At 33.5% G+C, this 18,927-nt stretch overlaps 3 protein-coding genes across 5 annotated transcripts in view; 1 reads left to right on the forward strand and 2 right to left on the reverse strand.

Annotated features, from left to right (window-relative positions):
- The window catches only part of LOC127870948 (zinc finger TRAF-type-containing protein 1-like), a 14,346-nt gene extending 1,292 nt beyond the window's left edge, over positions 1-13,054 (forward strand). Inside the window, exons 2-4 of the mRNA XM_052413548.1 lie at positions 510-748; positions 4,593-4,804; positions 5,473-13,054. Coding sequence (XP_052269508.1) covers positions 510-748; positions 4,593-4,804; positions 5,473-5,864 — 843 coding nt within the window. The 3' untranslated portion in view covers positions 5,865-13,054. The remainder of the gene's footprint in view (positions 1-509; positions 749-4,592; positions 4,805-5,472) is intronic.
- The window catches only part of LOC127870950 (E3 ubiquitin-protein ligase RNF166-like), a 194,950-nt gene that overhangs the window by 81,546 nt on the left and 94,477 nt on the right, over positions 1-18,927 (reverse strand). The gene's annotated exons all lie outside the window — the stretch shown is intronic.
- Positions 14,841-17,829, reverse strand: LOC127870951 (uncharacterized). Of its 3 annotated transcripts, none has more exons than XM_052413551.1 (2): positions 17,680-17,829; positions 14,841-16,761 (listed from the first exon to the last, which is right to left on the reverse strand). In XM_052413551.1, exon 2 carries the CDS (start codon positions 16,744-16,746, stop codon positions 16,180-16,182), a length of 567 nt encoding a protein of 188 aa, XP_052269511.1. In that variant the 5' UTR covers positions 16,747-16,761; positions 17,680-17,829; the 3' UTR covers positions 14,841-16,179. The 3 variants fall into 3 exon arrangements, with proteins under 3 accessions (XP_052269511.1, XP_052269514.1, XP_052269512.1); XM_052413554.1 differs by lacking the exon at positions 17,680-17,829 and adding an exon at positions 17,609-17,650; XM_052413552.1 differs by lacking the exon at positions 17,680-17,829 and adding an exon at positions 17,317-17,508.

An 18,927-nucleotide genomic window follows, 5' to 3' on the forward strand; every position in this document is an offset into this window, starting at 1 on the left:
TGTCAATGTCATTATTTGAATGACATGTGCACCCGCTTTCCTGTAGTGACTTAATTAATGCAAATTTAATTTCTTAAATGGTGGTTACATTTTAAGTCAGTTTCTTCAATACAAGTCATTATTTAAATAAATATACATACTTTCTTAAATTTCTTCATTTAAACATAGCTCAAGCGCAGTACTTAATGTCTTGTTAAAATACCCAGCAACACGTCAAAATCTGTTGTCAAAATGTTTTTTTCAAACACTAACAGTATAAAATAAACACAGCTTGTCATGTAGATGTTTCAACCGCCACAAAGCAGTTTTTGTTGGGAATATGCTTAAACCATCTTCTTTATAAAATAAATTACATAATGTCTGTTTTCTAACTATTACAGTGCTACAACCATCTACATTTTCATGAATTGTATAGTGTATGCCGTTTACAAATGGACATCTGATGTACTTGCCAATTCTGCAATGCTAAGCCTCTGGTCCATTACGTAGGTTGGATCTAACTGTTTCAGTGCACAAATGGACACCTTATGTGCTGTGGATGCTTCAACCACCTTCTTGCCGATGCGCGCCTCAAGGACGAGACAGCGACATGCCCCAACTGCAGATGCGAGATCAGCAAGAACTCCTGCACTCGAAATCTTGCCGTGGAGAATGCTGTGTCTGAACTGCCGTCCCTCTGCCAGTTCTGCTCCTTGCAGCTGCCAAGAAACAACATAGAGTATCATGAGCGGGAACTCTGTCTAGAGAGGTGAGGCCCACTTGTTCCGGGGTAAGTAACCTATTTAGGTTAAGCTACCCATGTTTTCATTGCCATGTCAAAGTGGAGGTCACGCTTCTCGGATGCAGGCCTGTTGGGGTTTTACATAAAACATGCCTGGAATCGAGAACAAGGCCGCATAATCCACTTGTTTGTTGCTAAATGAAGAAACCTATGTCTTTTCTTACATTTTTCCACTAGCACAGGAATGGGTTTACCCCCCTTTATAGCATGGGAACAGCGAATCGTCTTAACTCTTGGGAATTATATTATCAACGCCCTCGCCCTACAACCACGATAGGTCAGTCAGTCCGGCGAGACTGACTGCAGGAAAACAGGGCATCGTCAGGTGTAACATCAATTCGTGGAAGTCAGCACTACCTAAATAACAAACACTTTTCTGGCAAGTATTTTTCGTATTTAAGTTTATTTTAAGCATGTTTTGTACCAAATAAGCTGTCAGAAATATTTGTGAGATTGGTTTGTGTCTTGTGGTTAATAGACCTGGCCAATTTGCAAATATTTTGAAGAAGATTTATGTCTTAATGTCAGTTTGTAGGCTAAGCATTCCGTTTCATTGTATTTTTAAAAGTACTTAATCTTGTTTGAGGTAAAGATTATAAATTATGTTCCTTTACTGAGGACAGATATCAAATTTATTGTACTTGAAATTTTGGAATCAAATGATTATATAACATCATTTGTTCAATGATAAGACAAAAATCTTTTAGGATTATGAATCTCCATTCATAGAATTGTGAAATAAAGATATAAGGATTATTTATCATCATTTGTCGATGTATAAAACAAAGATTTTATTTCCTCAAATGATAATTTTAATCTGTCTAATATAAACGATCAGGACATAAGTGTAAACAGGTCCTTTGGAAGGAAATCTATAAACTGGCATTAAGTGTAACAATTTTGGTGCAAATCTGATAAGTATTGAGTGAATGTTTGTCAATGGTTGTTTGCTTTTGAAACATAATTGTCCATCAAGTTGTGCTTTGTCCTTATGATGATATATCATAACAAATACTTTTTACCTTGTCACAGTTAATTCTTTATTCTGTAGGATTATTTCCATAAATGATTTTTGTTCATGTACAGTAATATGATGTTTATAAATTATTTCATTAAAAAATGTTCACTGTCATAACAATATATTTTAGTTCTAAAACGCAACAATCATAACCAACATTAAAACTTGTTTCCATGAAAGAAAAAAATTTGACTGAAATATAGGTTCAGAAATTTATTCAACACTAATTAAATTATGAAATTGGTGTTTTAAAATATATAAGCCATATTTTTATTACATTTTAGTGAAGTAAATAAACTGTGACAAGGTCAGTTGTTATTCATAAATTGTAAATTCCTTTTATTTCAGAAAGTTGGAGTTGGAAGTACTCCTGATTCAACATTCTAGAATGTTTCATTCCATTAAGATTTTATGTATGTACATACAACAGTGTGCTTCTTGCAAAGTTCTGAGCAGTTTTATTCTGAGTAGGAATTTAAGGACCCATTTTTAGTTGCCGCTTGTGTGGTCACTGGTTTAACTGTTCTGAGAAGAGAATGGCTTGAAGTTCTCCTGTGCTCTGTTGTCATTTTGTTTTATGGTGATAATAAATTCAGGTAGGTTATGTGAACAAGTTTTATTTAATAAAAACTTCATGATTTTTGAAATTCTTAAAATGATGGCCCATATTTTCAAGGTTTGTAAATTGTATGTTCAAAAGTTGAATTGAAGTTTGTTAGATTAAAACATACGCACTCAACAGCACTTAATTTTCAAAAAATGTTCCTCATTAGTTTTTTTAAAATTTAATGTTAGTGTTAAATTGTGCTGCTATGGAAATTGTGAGTTATTGGTTGTTTCTCTTTCTGTACATGATGTATGTATGTCATCGATTCAGTATAAATGTTGCCCATTAAAGTCCCTGTATGTTTTGTTTTTATGTGTTCTTATGTTAAAAAAAATTGTTTAAAATAAAGGATTTGCCAGTGTATCATTCTTCAAAAAACAAAACAATACAAGATTTCTTGTGGATAAAAAAAGAATGTTCAACTTGTTAGAAATTGATGTAAACTGAGTCACACAAAGTAGAATGAAGTAAAGTAGGAAAAGGGTGAAGATTTTTTTATAAATGTGCTTGTTAATCTAAATTACTTGTCTTTTTGGAGATGCAAGAGAAACAAAAACCTGAATGCAAATAATCCAATAAAAATGGTTTTACCGTATTGTTTTACATAAAGGGACTTTAATTTTTTCTTTTTATTGATATGATGTTTTCTGTATTGGTGGACAATTATGTACAAATGCTGTCATTAAGGGAACTTTAATTATCATACTGTAATTGTTAATTGTTAATCCTTTTTTAAAAACATAAGTGATCAATTTGTTATTTGTGACTAGATCATGTGTAAATAAGTTTTGGGGTGTTGACTTGAAGAAACGACAAAGATTGTTTTTAATTTTTCAGATCTGCAATTGGAGCTAAAGTTTAATCTGCAATGGGAGCTAAAGTTTAATCTACAATTGGAGCTAAAGTTTAATCTGTTATGGGAACTTTAGTTTAATCTGCAATAGGAGGAAAATTTTAATCCATCAATAATTGAAAGTTCAATCATTTTATTTGAACTTAAAGACATTAATTGTAGTAGTATTATCTATGTTTATAGTTTGAGTATGAGATATGATTATCAAAATTATAGGAAAAAAACACTTAAGCAGCTGTGTGAATGGAAAAGTATGGATGTGTTTATGAAAATGTTATTTATGTATCATGCATTATATTATGTTAATGTGAAATCATTTATTTGGCAAAAGCACACAAAAACATCATAAGAACATTAAAACAACAACCACATTATATGTAGTGAGCAATCCAATTCTTTTTTGGAAAATACATTCTCCTTAATGTTTCAACAATCAACTGTACATTCCTTCAAACTTCTTACTCTTGGCTAACTTAAATTTTATCTTTAATACAGGATTTAAATGATTTCACAGTTATTACTATGCCTAAATACAGGGTTTGTTTTTCAGAAAAAGATTGCCAGGTGTCATCCAGAAATGAATTGTTTATGTAAAAACATATGTTCTGTTTTCAGCTCATTGAATCGTTAAAGAAATCAGCTGACACAGCAGTTTCCAATGTTACATGGAGGGAATGCTCGTATTGATTCGACATGCCAACTGCTTTAATTTTGTCAAATGTTTCATTTCAGCATTAAATAACTCATAAAAAAACTACTTCTTTTGGTGGCCTGTTCAAAGTGTTGGGAGTTCTCCCTATTAGCACAACCGCTGTATTTTATGAAGTATTATACTAATCAGAGTTGATTTGTCTTTTTTGGTCCATCAGAATATACATATTTGCATCAGTTATACAAACACAAATATTCAGATTCGCTTTGTAGCATAACATTTGCATAAAAACAAATTAGGGTTCCATGTTTGTTTGGTTACAAATAAAAAACAACAACTTAAGTTGTATTTTTAAATATGAACCGACCTTTTAACAAATAATAAATAGGCATGCAGTACAAAAGAAAGGTAAGTAGAAAGGTAAGTTGGTTATAAATTGGGTAAGTATGTACTTTTAAGTACTGTACAATTATCAGGTTTTATATAGTAAGATTTAGTATTAATCAGTATAGCACCTTTTACATCCTACATGAACATGAAATGTGTTTGACAAACAACATGGAACTGTAACAATGTACAAGCAGTACAGAAAGAAAAAGAAACTCGCATAACTTTGAACATGGCACCCGTACTTTAACTGTTCGTTTGCTCTAACCGTTATTCTGTTCTTGTTCAATTCAGACCCTCCAAATGCAAGTTCATGCGAATTGGTTGCCCCTGGAATGGCCCCTTCCATGAGCTTCAAGGCCACGAGGCCTCATGCACGCACCCCCAGAAATCCGGCCTTGAGATTATGGAGTCACTGAACCGTATCGATGATGCTCAGGCTGCTGAACACAAGCTCTTCAAAGACATATTCTCCCTACTTTCATTTGAGAAGGTCACGTTCAATGGTAGGTGTTTGTATTTGGAATTGGATTTATCAACAAGCAATCGTTCTTATATTATTAACCCTTTCCCACTCAGAAGCTTAGTGACAACGGCTATGTGCAAACAGCATAAAACCATAACAGCCTGCGAGTAACTAGCAGTCTGTTCAAGTTTTATGCTGTTTACTGCTCATCAGTATCTAAGGGTAGGAAATAAAGCCTTTAAAACTTTAATCTAGTATAAAGGTCTTTTGTGAAATTAAAATTTCTAAGAAACTACAAATGTGTCAAAATACGTATCTATGTGGGAAACAGATAATCTTAGCAAGCCAGATTCAAATTTTGCCAGGGCAGGGCTTGTGGATATTTTTATTGATTCTTATCACTGTGTTTTATGGCTTAAACCAGTATATTATTTAAAAAAAAAGCATCTCTTATGCAGTAGGGAAAAAGGTTACAACATTACAATATACCTAATAGCCATCTTTAAATCAACATGCAGGAATTAATATTGATGTTTAAATTTTATAACAAATCTGTAAACTTGGCCTTAATTCACCTTTGTCAACCACATCTTCTCTCCAATACCCTAATGATGTGTTTTTCTTCTTCATCGTAAATACATGTATTCTCCAACAAGCAGTTTTTCTTCTTTATATACCTTTATGCTGTAACCTCAATTTCACTATCAGACCTCCAGTTGAAACCCTACCGCACTGACGACTTCATCACAAAGCTGTTTTACGAGACGGGCAGGTTCTCGGCATTTAACAACCAGTGGGTGATCCGCGCAAAAGTCACACACGACCAGAAGGATCCTGCCCACTCATCGCAGAGAGCGTTGACATACCAGCTAGTTCTGAAGAGCAAAATCACAGCACCTATCGTCATCCATTTTGTCATACTGAAGGGTCCATTTGGTGATATGAAGGTGAACCCGGCGATCTATAAGCATGAGTTCACGGCAGACATTCTCGAAACGCCCCACCACGATCTTCCGATCATTGATTCCATTGAGTGTAACAAACTCCTTGCATCAAAAACAATTAACCTCCGAGTTCTCATGTTTCAAGTAAATTCTTAAGTAGAAATTTAAATAGGATTAAGCCTGGAAACTTTAATGTCTGATACAGAGAAATGCTGGAAGGTATGGTTAAGAATATTTTATTACTCCCAGCATAGGAAATGCAGCCTCAGTTGCTTGTTATTGCATTGATATGCATTTGTAATGACATTTTTAACATGAACATGTACTCATGATGAGTTTATATATTGATAGTTCTGCTGACTTATTTTTATGCCCTCCTTCGAAGAAGAGGGGGTATATTGTTTTGCGCATGTCGGTCGGTCCGTGCACCAGATGGTTTCGGGATGATAACTCAAGAACGCTTAGGCCTAGGATCATGAAACTTCATAGGTACATTGATCACGACTGGCAGATGGCCCCTTTTGATTTTCAGGTCACTAGGTCAAAGGTCAAGGTCACAGTGACTTGAAATAGTAAAATGGTTTCTGGATGAAAACTCAAGAATGCTTAGGCCTAGGATCATGAAACTTCATAGGTACATTGTTCATGACTGGCAGATGACCCCTATTGATTTTCAGGTCACTAGGTCAAAGGTCAAGGTCACAGTGACTCGAAATAGTAAAATGGTTTCCGGATGATAACTCAAGAATGCTTAGGCCTAGGATCATGAAACTTCATAGGTACATTGATCATGACTGGCAGATGACCCTATTGATTTTCAGGTCACTAGGTCAAAAGTCAAGGTCACAGTGACAAAAAACATATGCACACAATGGCTGCCACTACAACTGACAGCCCATATGGGGGGCATGCATGTTTTACAAACAGCCCTTGTTTGACAATATATGTCAGCATGCCACTGATTGTGATTGTTTAGAGTATAGAGTCTTTTATTTTAAGAATATAAAGTGCTTTTGTTTTTGCCTGTTTAAGTTGGACAAGATTAATTAAAAAGTGTTATTAAAACTTAGTGTTCAGGCTTTACAAAAAAATGTTAATGATTGTTTTGTAACTATTCTGAGAAGTGTTAATATGAACAGTTTTTTATCTCGTTAAGTTTCTCGTTATGATTAAAACAAAATCAGTGGATATCCATTTGCCAGTATGAATGTGCTGTTTTCTAGCTATTGACAGTGACTGTTTGAAATTAATATGATGTATTTGCAGCTCACCTGATCTTAAAAGCTCATGGTACACTATTTTGATAACACTATGTCCAGCGAAGTGTTGTGTGATTTGACAACTTCTATCTCTCAAGATACTACATTTATTAATCCAATCTTGATGAAACTTGGTCAGAGTGTTTGTTTTTAGGCATTTTGTGGGCTGAGTTAGAATCTGAGTCTTGTGGGTCAGATAACTAGGTCACCAGGTCAAATCTTGGAAAAAACATGTCAGCAATCTACTGTAAGGACCCTTGATGAAACTTGATCAGAATGTTTTTCTTTACAATATGAAGGCCATATTTTAATCTTTTGTCATTTGGAGTAAACAACTAGATCACCAGGTCAAATCTTCAACAATTTGTGTCCATGAACTCAGGTGAGCGTTTAGGGGCCTTCTTTGGCCCTCTTGTTTTCCTTTTTAATAGCCACGTCTTTTTTGACATGTGATGTGTAACATATTGTTTGCATTTTTTTACTCTCCTAATTCCATGTTATACGATTGTTGTAAAGGAGTTTATATTTTATTTGTACATAAGAGTGTTTTAAGCAAGGAAATAAGGGTGTATATTACTACAAAGGGGCATTATTTAGTATAATCAGACCAGCAGTGTTGATAGACAAAGTACTGGTTTAGTGGTATTATTAAAAGTTTGCATTTTTCATTATAATTGATCCTTTTACTGATGTAACCTTTTGGTTCTTTAACAAGCAACAAACAGCTGTTCTTAATTTCATTAAAATCGTAAATTTTAAACACTTTATTACATGACCATGTAGTAGGGACTGTAGGAAAAAACCAACTGTTGTTATTTATCAAGATTTAGGAAATATTGAATTATAAGCTAAATTGCTCTATAAAGTAAACAGTTCTGGCACTTTATTAAAAGAAGTAAGGCTATTCAGTGTTCCCTGCTCCCCAAGTTTAATGATTTTGCATTTGATCTTCTTACAATTTTTATTTGGGTCTTACCGGTACAATCTTTGGCAAATGAAGTTATGAGACACATTGGTCAAGTTGCAGCCCTTGATTCATCTAAAATTAAACTTAAATGGTTGTTCAGTACTCACTTTAGGCTGTGCGTTTTCATGCAATTGAACCTGTCACACATTTTTAATATTGCTATATACTAGAAGTGACATTCTTTTATACAAACAGCTTTTCTTTTCTTGCATTGTTATTTTCAAAGGGTTCATAAATAATAAGTATACATGTTCAGTTTCAAATGCTTTGCTTCTGATTCCATACTTTTATGATCTCGTTATGTACATACTTGTAGATATTCAGAAATGTGTTTTATGGGTTTGAATTCACTTCAGAAACTTAGCTTTTTACTTTACAAACGCTGATAAATTATAGCTTTGATAATCATCAAATTAACGGTTGTCTTTGATTTTCATTGTTCTTAATTTGTTACTTAAAGTGTTTTTGTTTTATTTAAAAAAGCACCGGCTTTATGTTTTTATATTGTAAATAATTAAATAATACTTTTAAAGACTATTAGTTCATTGTACGGGTATTATTATGCAATATGTAGAAATAAGTTCTATTGGAAAAGGATCTATGTATTGAAGTATATTTATGTAGTATTCATTTAAATGATCTTTACTTTAGCATTTTTCTTTAAGTTTAAATAAAAAAACTATGTACTTATTAATACATTGTCTATTAAGGAGAGTTTTTTTAACTAATAATTTATGCAACAGATTAATGTTTGATTTTGTGTACAATAATAAAATAATAATTATCAGAATAGGAAAAGATCCAGTTGCAGAAAAGTGTTGAATATCTTAGACATTCAATTTACAATTTGTCAAATAGGAATAAACTTGAAGAGACCATGTAGCAAGCGGTGAAATAAATGATCAATTTAAAAAAAAAGGATTTTTACAAGTTATTATGAAATTTCAAAGAATACATCTGTTTAATACAGCAGCACCTTGTAACTACCCTTAAACTTAAAAATAAATTATTTTTGTTGTTTTAAATAAATAACAAACATACATTAAATAAGCGGTATCAGTATATGTTTTAGAAGTTAAGAAAAAACATGGAACGCAAGTGTAAAGGATTCTAACAGAACAGTTTGTAATTAATAACATATTTATTTCATATAGATGTTTGTACTCATTATACAAGGGTGTTTTATTTTTGTATAGTCTTATATTTAACATATTTAGAATTGTTAGGTTTTGAAGCATTTTAGTAATGTATGATTTAATGTTTCTAAACTTCTATTTAACCTTTTAAGTTACATTAACCTTTCCATAGTACAGTAGTCTTGATTTTGTCATTCTTTCATTAAGTGCTTTTATTAGGAATCATACTTCTTGGTATTGTTATATATTTAAAATCTAATGAAAATTAAACATTCAGTTTGTTCTATAAATTGACATTTTATATGTAAACATATGTATATAATTACTGAATTTTACTTTGATGTAAATATATATTCCTAGTTTTGTGTTAAGAGATATCTTTTTAAGATTCATTTGTTGTTGGTATTATTTTAATATTGATCCAAAATTTTATCAAATTTTTATTTAATAATATGGTGTAAATAAATATGTTTCTTTTAGTGTCTCTATTTTATAAAAAAAATAAATATTTCAATTGGAAAAATGGAACAAGTTTCTGTTACAGTATAAAATATAATTTATATACATTAATAGTGTACACTTGTATATAGTAGCAATGTATTGCATTTTCACCAGTGTTTTATCCATGGCTTTCAGATATTGAATTAAAATATAAAGAAAAGATTTTTGTTTTTGTGAGGCGTTGGTATATTGTAAATAAAAACAATTCACAAACTTTAAAATAATTACATGTGCAAATTGTCCATGACCTATTTAAGATTTTAAGTTATAAAGGAAGTTGTCTATATATCAAACTTCAGGTTGTCTCTGGCCTATCAAAGACCTTATGTTAGAAAAGGGCTTGTCTTTCACCTAGGATAGACTTCTGGATAAGACAAAAGTTCGGAATGACCTACTAATTACTTCAGGTTAGGAAGGAAGTTGCCTTACTTATAAGAGACATGATAGAATTTAGTCTATGAATAAAGTTTTTTGACCTACCAAAGACTTTAGGTTAAAAAGGAAATAGTCCCTTACCTGCCACAGACTTAAGGCAAGAAAGGAAGTTATCTCTTAATTACCTTTCACGGACTTTATCTTCTCTGACCTTTTACAGACTTAAGAATGAACTTATCTCAGGCCTACCACGGACTTCATGTCAGGAAGAAAGTTGTATCTGACCTATCACATTCTTAAAGTAAGGAAAAAATTTGTTTCAAGATCTGCATAGAGAGTTGATTCTGTCCTATCCAAGACTGAACCATGGGAAAGGAAATTATATGTATGCTGATCTTTTACAGCCCAAATAATAGGGATGTAAGATATTAATGAATCACAAGTTTGATTTTACCGGCGGAGTTTCTTTAAACACATAAAAATCATTGTATTTTGAAAAGAATCTCCATGCACCTGAAAAACTCTTTTCCTTGTGTTAGCGGAACATAGCTTTTCATGTGAAAATTGCTTGAAAACACATGAATGGTTAATTTCTGTGGTAACAGGTGAGATCCTGAAAGGGAGCTGCCACTGTTACCTAAAAATACAAGAAAGTCTCGAAATATAAATCAATTTTTTTACAACAAATGGGATGTAAGATGTGATATTAATTTATATTGTCTACAACTGGACCTACAACATGCAGTAAAGGTAATACATTAATATGAAGAAAGTTAAATGCAGGATATTTGGTTAATGGTCCCTGCATGCATGGTGCCGAAGCAATCATTTTGCAGTCTAGATGGTTTTTATGGATTTCAGTGAGAACAGTATGTTTGAACCGGATGGACTCTGACATTACATGTGTGCACGATTCCAACATCATTAAATACCAGTTTGGACTAATGAAGGACTGCTCCAAAACAGTAACCCCTATGACATATATTTATGCTAGTCCTAAAAGACCTAGACAAAACAAATAGCTTAACTTTGAATATTTCAAATTTATATTGCACAATCATTTTACATGTTTTCTTCTAAAGAGCATATCAAAGCTTAAAAAATCATTTTTAATGGCCATTCATAAGGAGCCAATACTAATTAATGACATACCTGTTGAACTATAAAAGTGGTTTCCTTTAATTTGTTTGGGATTTGTGGATTCATTTCAAAGTAAATATTGTTTTAACTGTTTAATGTAAACATAAGTCAATAATAATAACAAGTGTTTTTAATTATTGCAGCATTATTTTTTTCTTTTACTCATATTCAGTGATGTTAATTGTTATCATTAGAACATAATGAGTTGAAATGCAATACAAGAAAAGAAAAATAAATTTAAGCTGAATACAATATAATAATGTATGTTATGTCACTGTGGTGGTCGAGTGGTAACAAACTGGTCTACCATTTCAGAGGTCCCCGGTTCAATTCCTGGCCGGGGAACTGGAAATTTTAGAAATACTTCAAGTGTTTCCCACCCAACTAGAGATGTATGACACCCAGGTAATTCTCGCGTGTATTGGTGCTATACACTGAGCACGTAAAAGAATCAAGGGATCTATTAGCCAAGAGCTAGGGTATTGCACCTGGATTCCTTGTATCTCAATACTGTCTCTACTGCTTGCTGTCTCTTCAGCAAAAACCAAAGGACCCTATCGGAAACTTTCACTTTCATGGGTTATCCTTGACTGCAAGGTCACAAGAAATACATACATACATTTCCTCACAATTAACTTCAACATTTTTTATCAAGGTATATATCTTTCATTTGGTTTATGCAAATTAGAAAAAAGCTGAAACCTTTTAATAAACCGCCTTGGATTCAATCTGAAAAAAAATTACGACTAGCCAGAAAGGATAATTTCAAATTGCCGGTAATTTAAACATTATCAGGCACAACATTTTGGTCTGTTAATTTGCATTATTGGGCACTAGAATTAGGTATCTATTTTCTTTAAGTGGTTAATTCACCAAAGGTCAAGGTCCTATCTACTTAACCGGTAAGTGATTAAGTCACCAAAGGTCATGGTCAGACTAGAATAATGGTATCATACATTAACCAGATTCAAGGAACATGTAAAACAAAATACAGGTATTCAGTATGATAAATTCACCCTGGTATGGGTCTCAGTAAGAGGTCATTTATATCAAAGACCTATAGATAACATCTAGGTCTTAATTTATATTATAATGAATATACCTTAGGTCAAGGGCCTTTTTATTGACCACAGATAAGGTCAGATAAAAAATAATGTTACTGGAATGATTAATTGGACTTCTGTCAATGCTGTTAAATATAAATGCTTAAAATACTGTTAAATTCACCTAAGGTCAAAGCCATAACAGGAAAAAATATGATGCAGTCAGTAAAAGAAGTAGGTCAAAATAGGTCAAGTTTTTTTTAATGAAATTTACCATATATAAGGTCAGATAAAACAAAATGTAACTAGTATTCGTTTATTGGACTCCGGTCAATGCTATTAAATAATGCTTAAAATACTGTTAAATACACTTAAGCTCAAAGGAAAAGCATATGATACAGTCAGTAAAAGAAGTAGGTCCAAATAAGGAGTGGAGAAGGTCAAAGTTCATCTTTGTGATAATAAATTATAATATGTTTTAAATATTCTTATTGAGAGTTGTGTAAACACTGAATATTCTTGGTTGTAAAATAAATACCTTTATTTGAATGTAAGGTCTACATACATTATTTAAATGCTTCATAAGTATATTATTGTAGAGGATGTTTTTGTTAAAATTTACCATTATTTGGCATTGGCCTTTGAATCGGAGTTTTTTTGAAAATATGCAAATATATTCTCTTAAATGTTAATGATTGTTACATTATTTTGAAATTGATAAAAACATTATAGAATAATGTCATACTGTATGCTCATTGAAAGAAAAGACTGGTGTAGCATTTACTCTTGTACCATTTGCACACTGTATGGCTGTGCACATACATATCCACCATCAATGGTATTGTTTCTCAGTAAACATGTATACACATTTAAATTGTTTGACATATTCTGTATAAAAGATTGTAATAAATCATAAAAAGAACAATGATAAATGTTTACATTATAGTATTTTAAATAGTCTTAAACATGTGTGCTATGTTTTTTTGCCCTTATTCTATTACAGAGGGATATATTTGTCTAGAGAATTACTCTGGATTTTCAAAAACCTGAGTGAAAGCGGATCATGATAAGCTGCATGAACCCTATTCCTAAGGCCAAGGTCACTGCTCCAAATTTAGGAACTACATGTATCAGTCATAAAAACTTTCCAGGAGCATAACTTTCTCAAAAATGGATAGAGTTTAAATAACCTTGCAGAATTTATCATCATGAAGAAAACAATTGCTTTGCAGGACACAGGTCCAAGATCACAGATCAATTCATGTTATTTGCTTTGTTTAGAGCATATAATATTGCCTATCATTGATGGCTGTTCAAACAAGAAGTGTTTGTTAATCATAAATGCCCGCTTATGTGACAGGGGTCAATTTGTAGTTGTTATGATTGATTTAGGACTGCATGGCCCTGTGCCCTTGACCTCAAAATATAAAGGCATTTAATACCATTATCCATGAAACCATTTATGAAGATAGTAAGAGAAAGCATTCTCTAGATATCTTGCGGAAACAAATCTCGTGTTAAAAGTGCCTTTGACCTGAAAATGATATATTTTCTTCCATGTAACAAGCAAACCAATTAAGATAATCATAGATCTAGATATCCTTCTGAAATTTATTTAATGTCATCGTGTACACACCGTTCTTACTGACAGTAATGTAGTGATATGTATAGAATACTTTTATGTGACAAGTTTATGTTACCTTGACCTTTAAAACCAATAGGTGTCTACCTTTTTTCCCACTTATTGATCATACCAAATTGCAAGGTTGTAGGTGCAAGTGTTCCCGACAAATAGTAGGGAAATGAAATGGTCTAAATTTATGGAACTTTACCTTTTATCTGTTAACCTTGAAATTGAATGCCTTCTTCTTTCATACCAAGTTTTATGTTTGTATGTCAAAGTCATCCCTAGACATCATGCAGAATGGAACTAGTTTATGAACCGACCGTCCAAGTGTCTGACAGACAGATGCAAATCAAAATACCCCTGCCTCTTCTATGATGGTATAATAACTAGACAGGAGTGATAAACAAGATGGGATTGAGTTATGCACAAGATCCAAGCGCCTAGGTCAAAGGTCAATGTCACCATGCAAGGTAAAACATTAAATTAAGAAATCCCTCCATTTTACAATATCAGGTAACGTAGTCAAGCATAGGTAAATTATCTTAAAAGTTAAAAGCTAAGAATTCTGCATGTTGAGACATTGGGTCAAAGCTCAAATGAAGAAAAATTGACACATTGTCCAGAGCATAAATTTGCCACCATGGGTCGATTTTTCAAATTCCGTGGCAGAAATGATAGCATTGTGCAATAGCATGTCACACATAGAACCCTGGTGCATAAGTCTAAGGTTGATATTTCAAGGTTGAGGGTACATACATGTATTAGCTTCAGAGGGCATCAGGGCAACTTTGTCCAGTTGGATGGATGTTAAATAAACTTGGCAAAAGTGTCACGTGACATGTATAGGTATGCCTCATTACATATTTGATTGTGACAAGCTCTAGTTTGATTTTGCAAGCATTCTTAACATTTACGCTTCATAGTGATCACTTATTTAAAGTTTCAGTTGAACCTCTTTAGAAAAAGGGAAGAGGATTCACTCCACAAACATACAACATTTAACTGGTACCATATGCAGATGAATTGACAAACTGACTCAATTTTTGTGTGCTGGGGTAAAATAAGAATACAACAAAGAACTATGTAACACAACATTTATTTATTTTTAAATTTCTGAACACATTTGACTAGCAGTCAACAAGTTGTATACATTACATATACTGTATAATACAGTTTTGTAATAAATAATTCAGAAGATATATTACCAAAAGATTCAGGAACATAAAACAATTAATATATTTCTTAATTAACACCTCTCTTAAGCAAAGTGAAAATTGCTATGTGCAAACAGCATTAAACCAGAACAGCCTGCCAGCAACTTGCAGTCTGTTCAGGTTTTATGCTGTTTGCTGCTCATCAGTATTTAAGTGTTGGAAATGAAGCCTTAAAAACTTGAATCTAGTAAGAAAGATCTTAAAATAATTTATTTTTCTTAGGGACTGCAAATGTAAGTGGGAAAGGGTTAATTATGCATCAGAATACATTTGTGCTTAATAATGAACATTATCATATGCAGAGCCAAAACTAAACCCTGTCCGTTTTTAGCTCATGAGGAGCTTTAGGGATACAATGTTGCCAGTTGTCTAAAAATTAACTTTTTTATAGACATCTCCTCCTAACCCCTAGATATTTTAAAGTATGCAATGAACAATTGAAGACCCTCTTCCAAATGTGTTCAAATAGTTTCGGTCAACTGCAGATGTGGGTCACTTAAGTCAAAAATAGATTGTAAAAATAAAAACATCAAAAAAATCTTCTCTGAAACCATAAGGGTCAGGGGTTTAATATTTGGGGTGAAGCATTGTTTTATGGTTCAATACAAATTCATTCAGGTGTGGTTCAAAAAAGTAAAGCCCAAGGGATCACATTTAAATAAAATCTCTAAAAAAAAGGCTCAGAGGGGACATAAAACATCAATAATAATATTAAACACAAACCATTTAATACAACTACATGTGTAGGAGGCTAGTTTTGTTCAATGTATGGCTAATGTGTAATCTTGGGAATGCTCTACGTCTTATTTTTTGCCATATCATGATCTTATTCTAAGAACACTTGAACTACCGTGTAATGATGTTTTAGCTTATTTCTAAAGTACTTTGTCTTACAAAAGCTCCCACAACAGTTCAGTTTCTTCGGGCCAGAGTGACCTAGAGCCTTTCATGCACAGTTGTATCTCATTAAAAATACTGATCCCTCAATAAAACTGAGAGCAGAGTAATATTTGCTCAAAATTCAAGTTTTAACAGAGAACAAACTGAGCACAATTTGTGTCTATTTTCCATTTATATGCAGCGTCTTTGGTTTAATTGTCCAATAAAAAAATAAACAATTCATAAGACTAGAGTGTATTAAAATCAAGATGTAATATGTTCTTCAAAAGAAAATTTATACCAGAAATGTCATAAAATGGTTCATTTGTTTCACAATAAGGCTTTCATAAATGCCATATTGCCCACAATAAGTCCATAGTGAAGAAGGTCAACTCTTCGCAAGCCTAGTAAAGTGCCTTCAGAGCCAATTATTGCACCCGATAAAATGTATATTACGGCAGCTGCAACTCCGTAAATATTGTAATAGCACACTGACAAAATCAAAATGGTCAGCAGACTTAGTCCACTGCAAGCTTCCACAAACAGCTTCTTGTTTTCTGCATTCATGAATAGTGTTGTCATGGTAACTATAATAGCAAATGACATAACCAGATGGCCAGTTGTAACTGCTTCATGTTTTAAACAGAATTCATATGACACAAGTCCCATTCCTGCTGTGGTACTCAACCAGGACATAAATTTGTGCATCCTGAAAACTGGTCCCATTTCTGACCGAAGCATAAAAAATCTGACGATGCCAACTGATGCAGCTACACCTTGGATAGTCAGTCCAATCGCGGCGAATGGGACTGATGCTTGATAGAGATGGTTCACGACAAACACGATGGAACAGGCAAGAAAGAAGTCAGACACTGCGGTTGAAATCTGTCTAGCCATTTTTCAAAGGTGAATCTGCAAATATAAAACAATGGTTTAATTTTTCAAGTAGCTCATGTATCACTCTAACTGCTTTGGGTTTATGAAGTATGAAGTATATTATATAATATATCCCATAGTTGGCACAACAAAACTTAAACAGACTGCTTACAGGCGTCAAAATAGGGCACTCGAGGATATTCAATTCAGTGTAATTTGAAACTAAAGACTTTTGGCCATTGAAGAGTTCTCCACCATGTTTTTTTTAAGAAATTATCATTTTTTTCATATCAAAAAGAAAATCGAATAAAACAAGGGACAAAATTGTCACAAAACCAGGTTTTCAATTAAAAAAGTCTGATAAAGGGAGACAACTACAACTCAAAATGTGCATTGCTACTGTTGACAGTTACCTCCCTTGTTTCCAAATCAATCTATTTTTAGTCATGGTGACCTTGACCTTGGAGATATCTACATAATTCTTTGTGCAACCGTCCAATGATGGTGAATACATGTGCCAAATGATTTTAAAATCTGACAATGAATCACACAGTTATGGCCAGGACAAGCTCATTTATGGCCATTTTTTACCTTTGAGCTCAAAGTGTGACCTTGACCTTGGAGATATCGACGTAATTCTTTCGCCCGACACACCGTCCAATGATGGTGAACAAATTTGCCAAATAATTTTTAAATCTGACAATGAACAACATAGTTATGGCCCGGACAAGCTTGTTCCGCCCGCCCGCATTCGCCAATCTAATAACCAGTTTTTTCCTTCGGAAAACCTGATTAAAAATCCACTCTTATTCAACACAAACATATCGAAAGAAAACTATCCGAAAAACCCTTGCAGTCCGATACATTAAACTATTTTACCAACTTAGATACAGAGTATGAAACCAACACAATGACGCACGGTAAAACAAGAAAAACAATCATCCAGTACTCAACTATAAAGACGGAGTGCTTCCGTCCAGTTTTGAGTCCTTTTAAAGATCTAAATGTATCTGCTACATGTAGTGCAACTGTCAACAAATGGATCGCTTTATCAGCAAACTGTGTGTGCTTAATCGATTACTAATGTACGGCAATGGTTACATTGTACTAATGTTTGCATGCCAGGCAGTGATCTGCGCCTTTGTTTATAAATCTGTTAAGATGTTAAATAACGATAATTTTATATAATCTTTATGCGAGCTCCAAGTATCTCTGCTCACTGTGACGAAATGGTATTGCACAAAAAGCTGTACCAATACGGGCCCATTGCACACCACACGTGTCCAAAAGTAGATTCTTCTTCTTATACAGCACTCCTATATAGAAGATAAAAACAACTTTGCAACACCCTATAAGATATGGCTCAATATTTATACAATATATACAAAAAGTTCTGACAATATATTGTCCACATTTCAATCAGGGTAACATTTGACAAACTAGTCAGGGGCATAGCAAGCCCTCCAAGGATGTGCAGGCACATTTTAGGGGATCCGGGGGCAATCCTCCCCCCTCCCACCCAAGAAAAAAGGCCAGTAGTGGGCGAAGACGTGATTTTTCTCATGATTGGTTTTAAAAATAAACTTTACGTTTTGTTGAAGACATTTTTAACATATGTACAGTTTGGCAACATATGGCAATTCACTTGCATACCTGAAGTTTGGTTAGAGGAACTGCATGTTTCGACTCTTGGTAGAGGCAAAAGATTTTCTATTTCCACTACACTTTCCCGGTGTATGTGGAGCACTGTGAGCGCTGTAAGGCCATCCTCACCCAAGCTAGAGCGAATGTATGTCTTAATACGCTTCATAGGGCTGAAATACCGCTCACAGGATGCCAATGTTGCAGGCATGGTGAGCAATTCTGTGAGTATCAGCTGAATAAGTGGGTAGGTACTTCCATCAGCTTTCAGTGCATCAAGCAGGGTTTTGGGCCCTTTGTCTGCATCCATAAGACTCTAACGGACCTTCCATTGCTTGACCTCTCGGTCCAGCTGTTGATGTTCACACTGGAGGTCCGTTGTATAGCATTTGTACATGGCCTATATGTATTTATCTGTGACAGGCTGTGCCCTCGATGGAAAAGGATACAACGCCGGTCATCATCTGACAACGTTACAACCAAACAACATGGATCTGGATATAACCGTGGAATATTAGAGGAATTCATTGGTTTGAAATACTCGTGCCACAGTAACAAACT

The sequence above is a fragment of the Dreissena polymorpha genome, chromosome 3 (assembly GCF_020536995.1).
Source record: "Dreissena polymorpha isolate Duluth1 chromosome 3, UMN_Dpol_1.0, whole genome shotgun sequence".
Lineage (NCBI taxonomy): Eukaryota > Metazoa > Mollusca > Bivalvia > Myida > Dreissenidae > Dreissena > Dreissena polymorpha.

Excerpts from the sequence above, each read along its gene's own strand:
- LOC127870951 (XM_052413551.1), bottom strand. The coding sequence starts at position 16,746 with ATGGCTAGACAGATTTCAACCGCAGTGTCTGACTTCTTTCTTGCCTGT.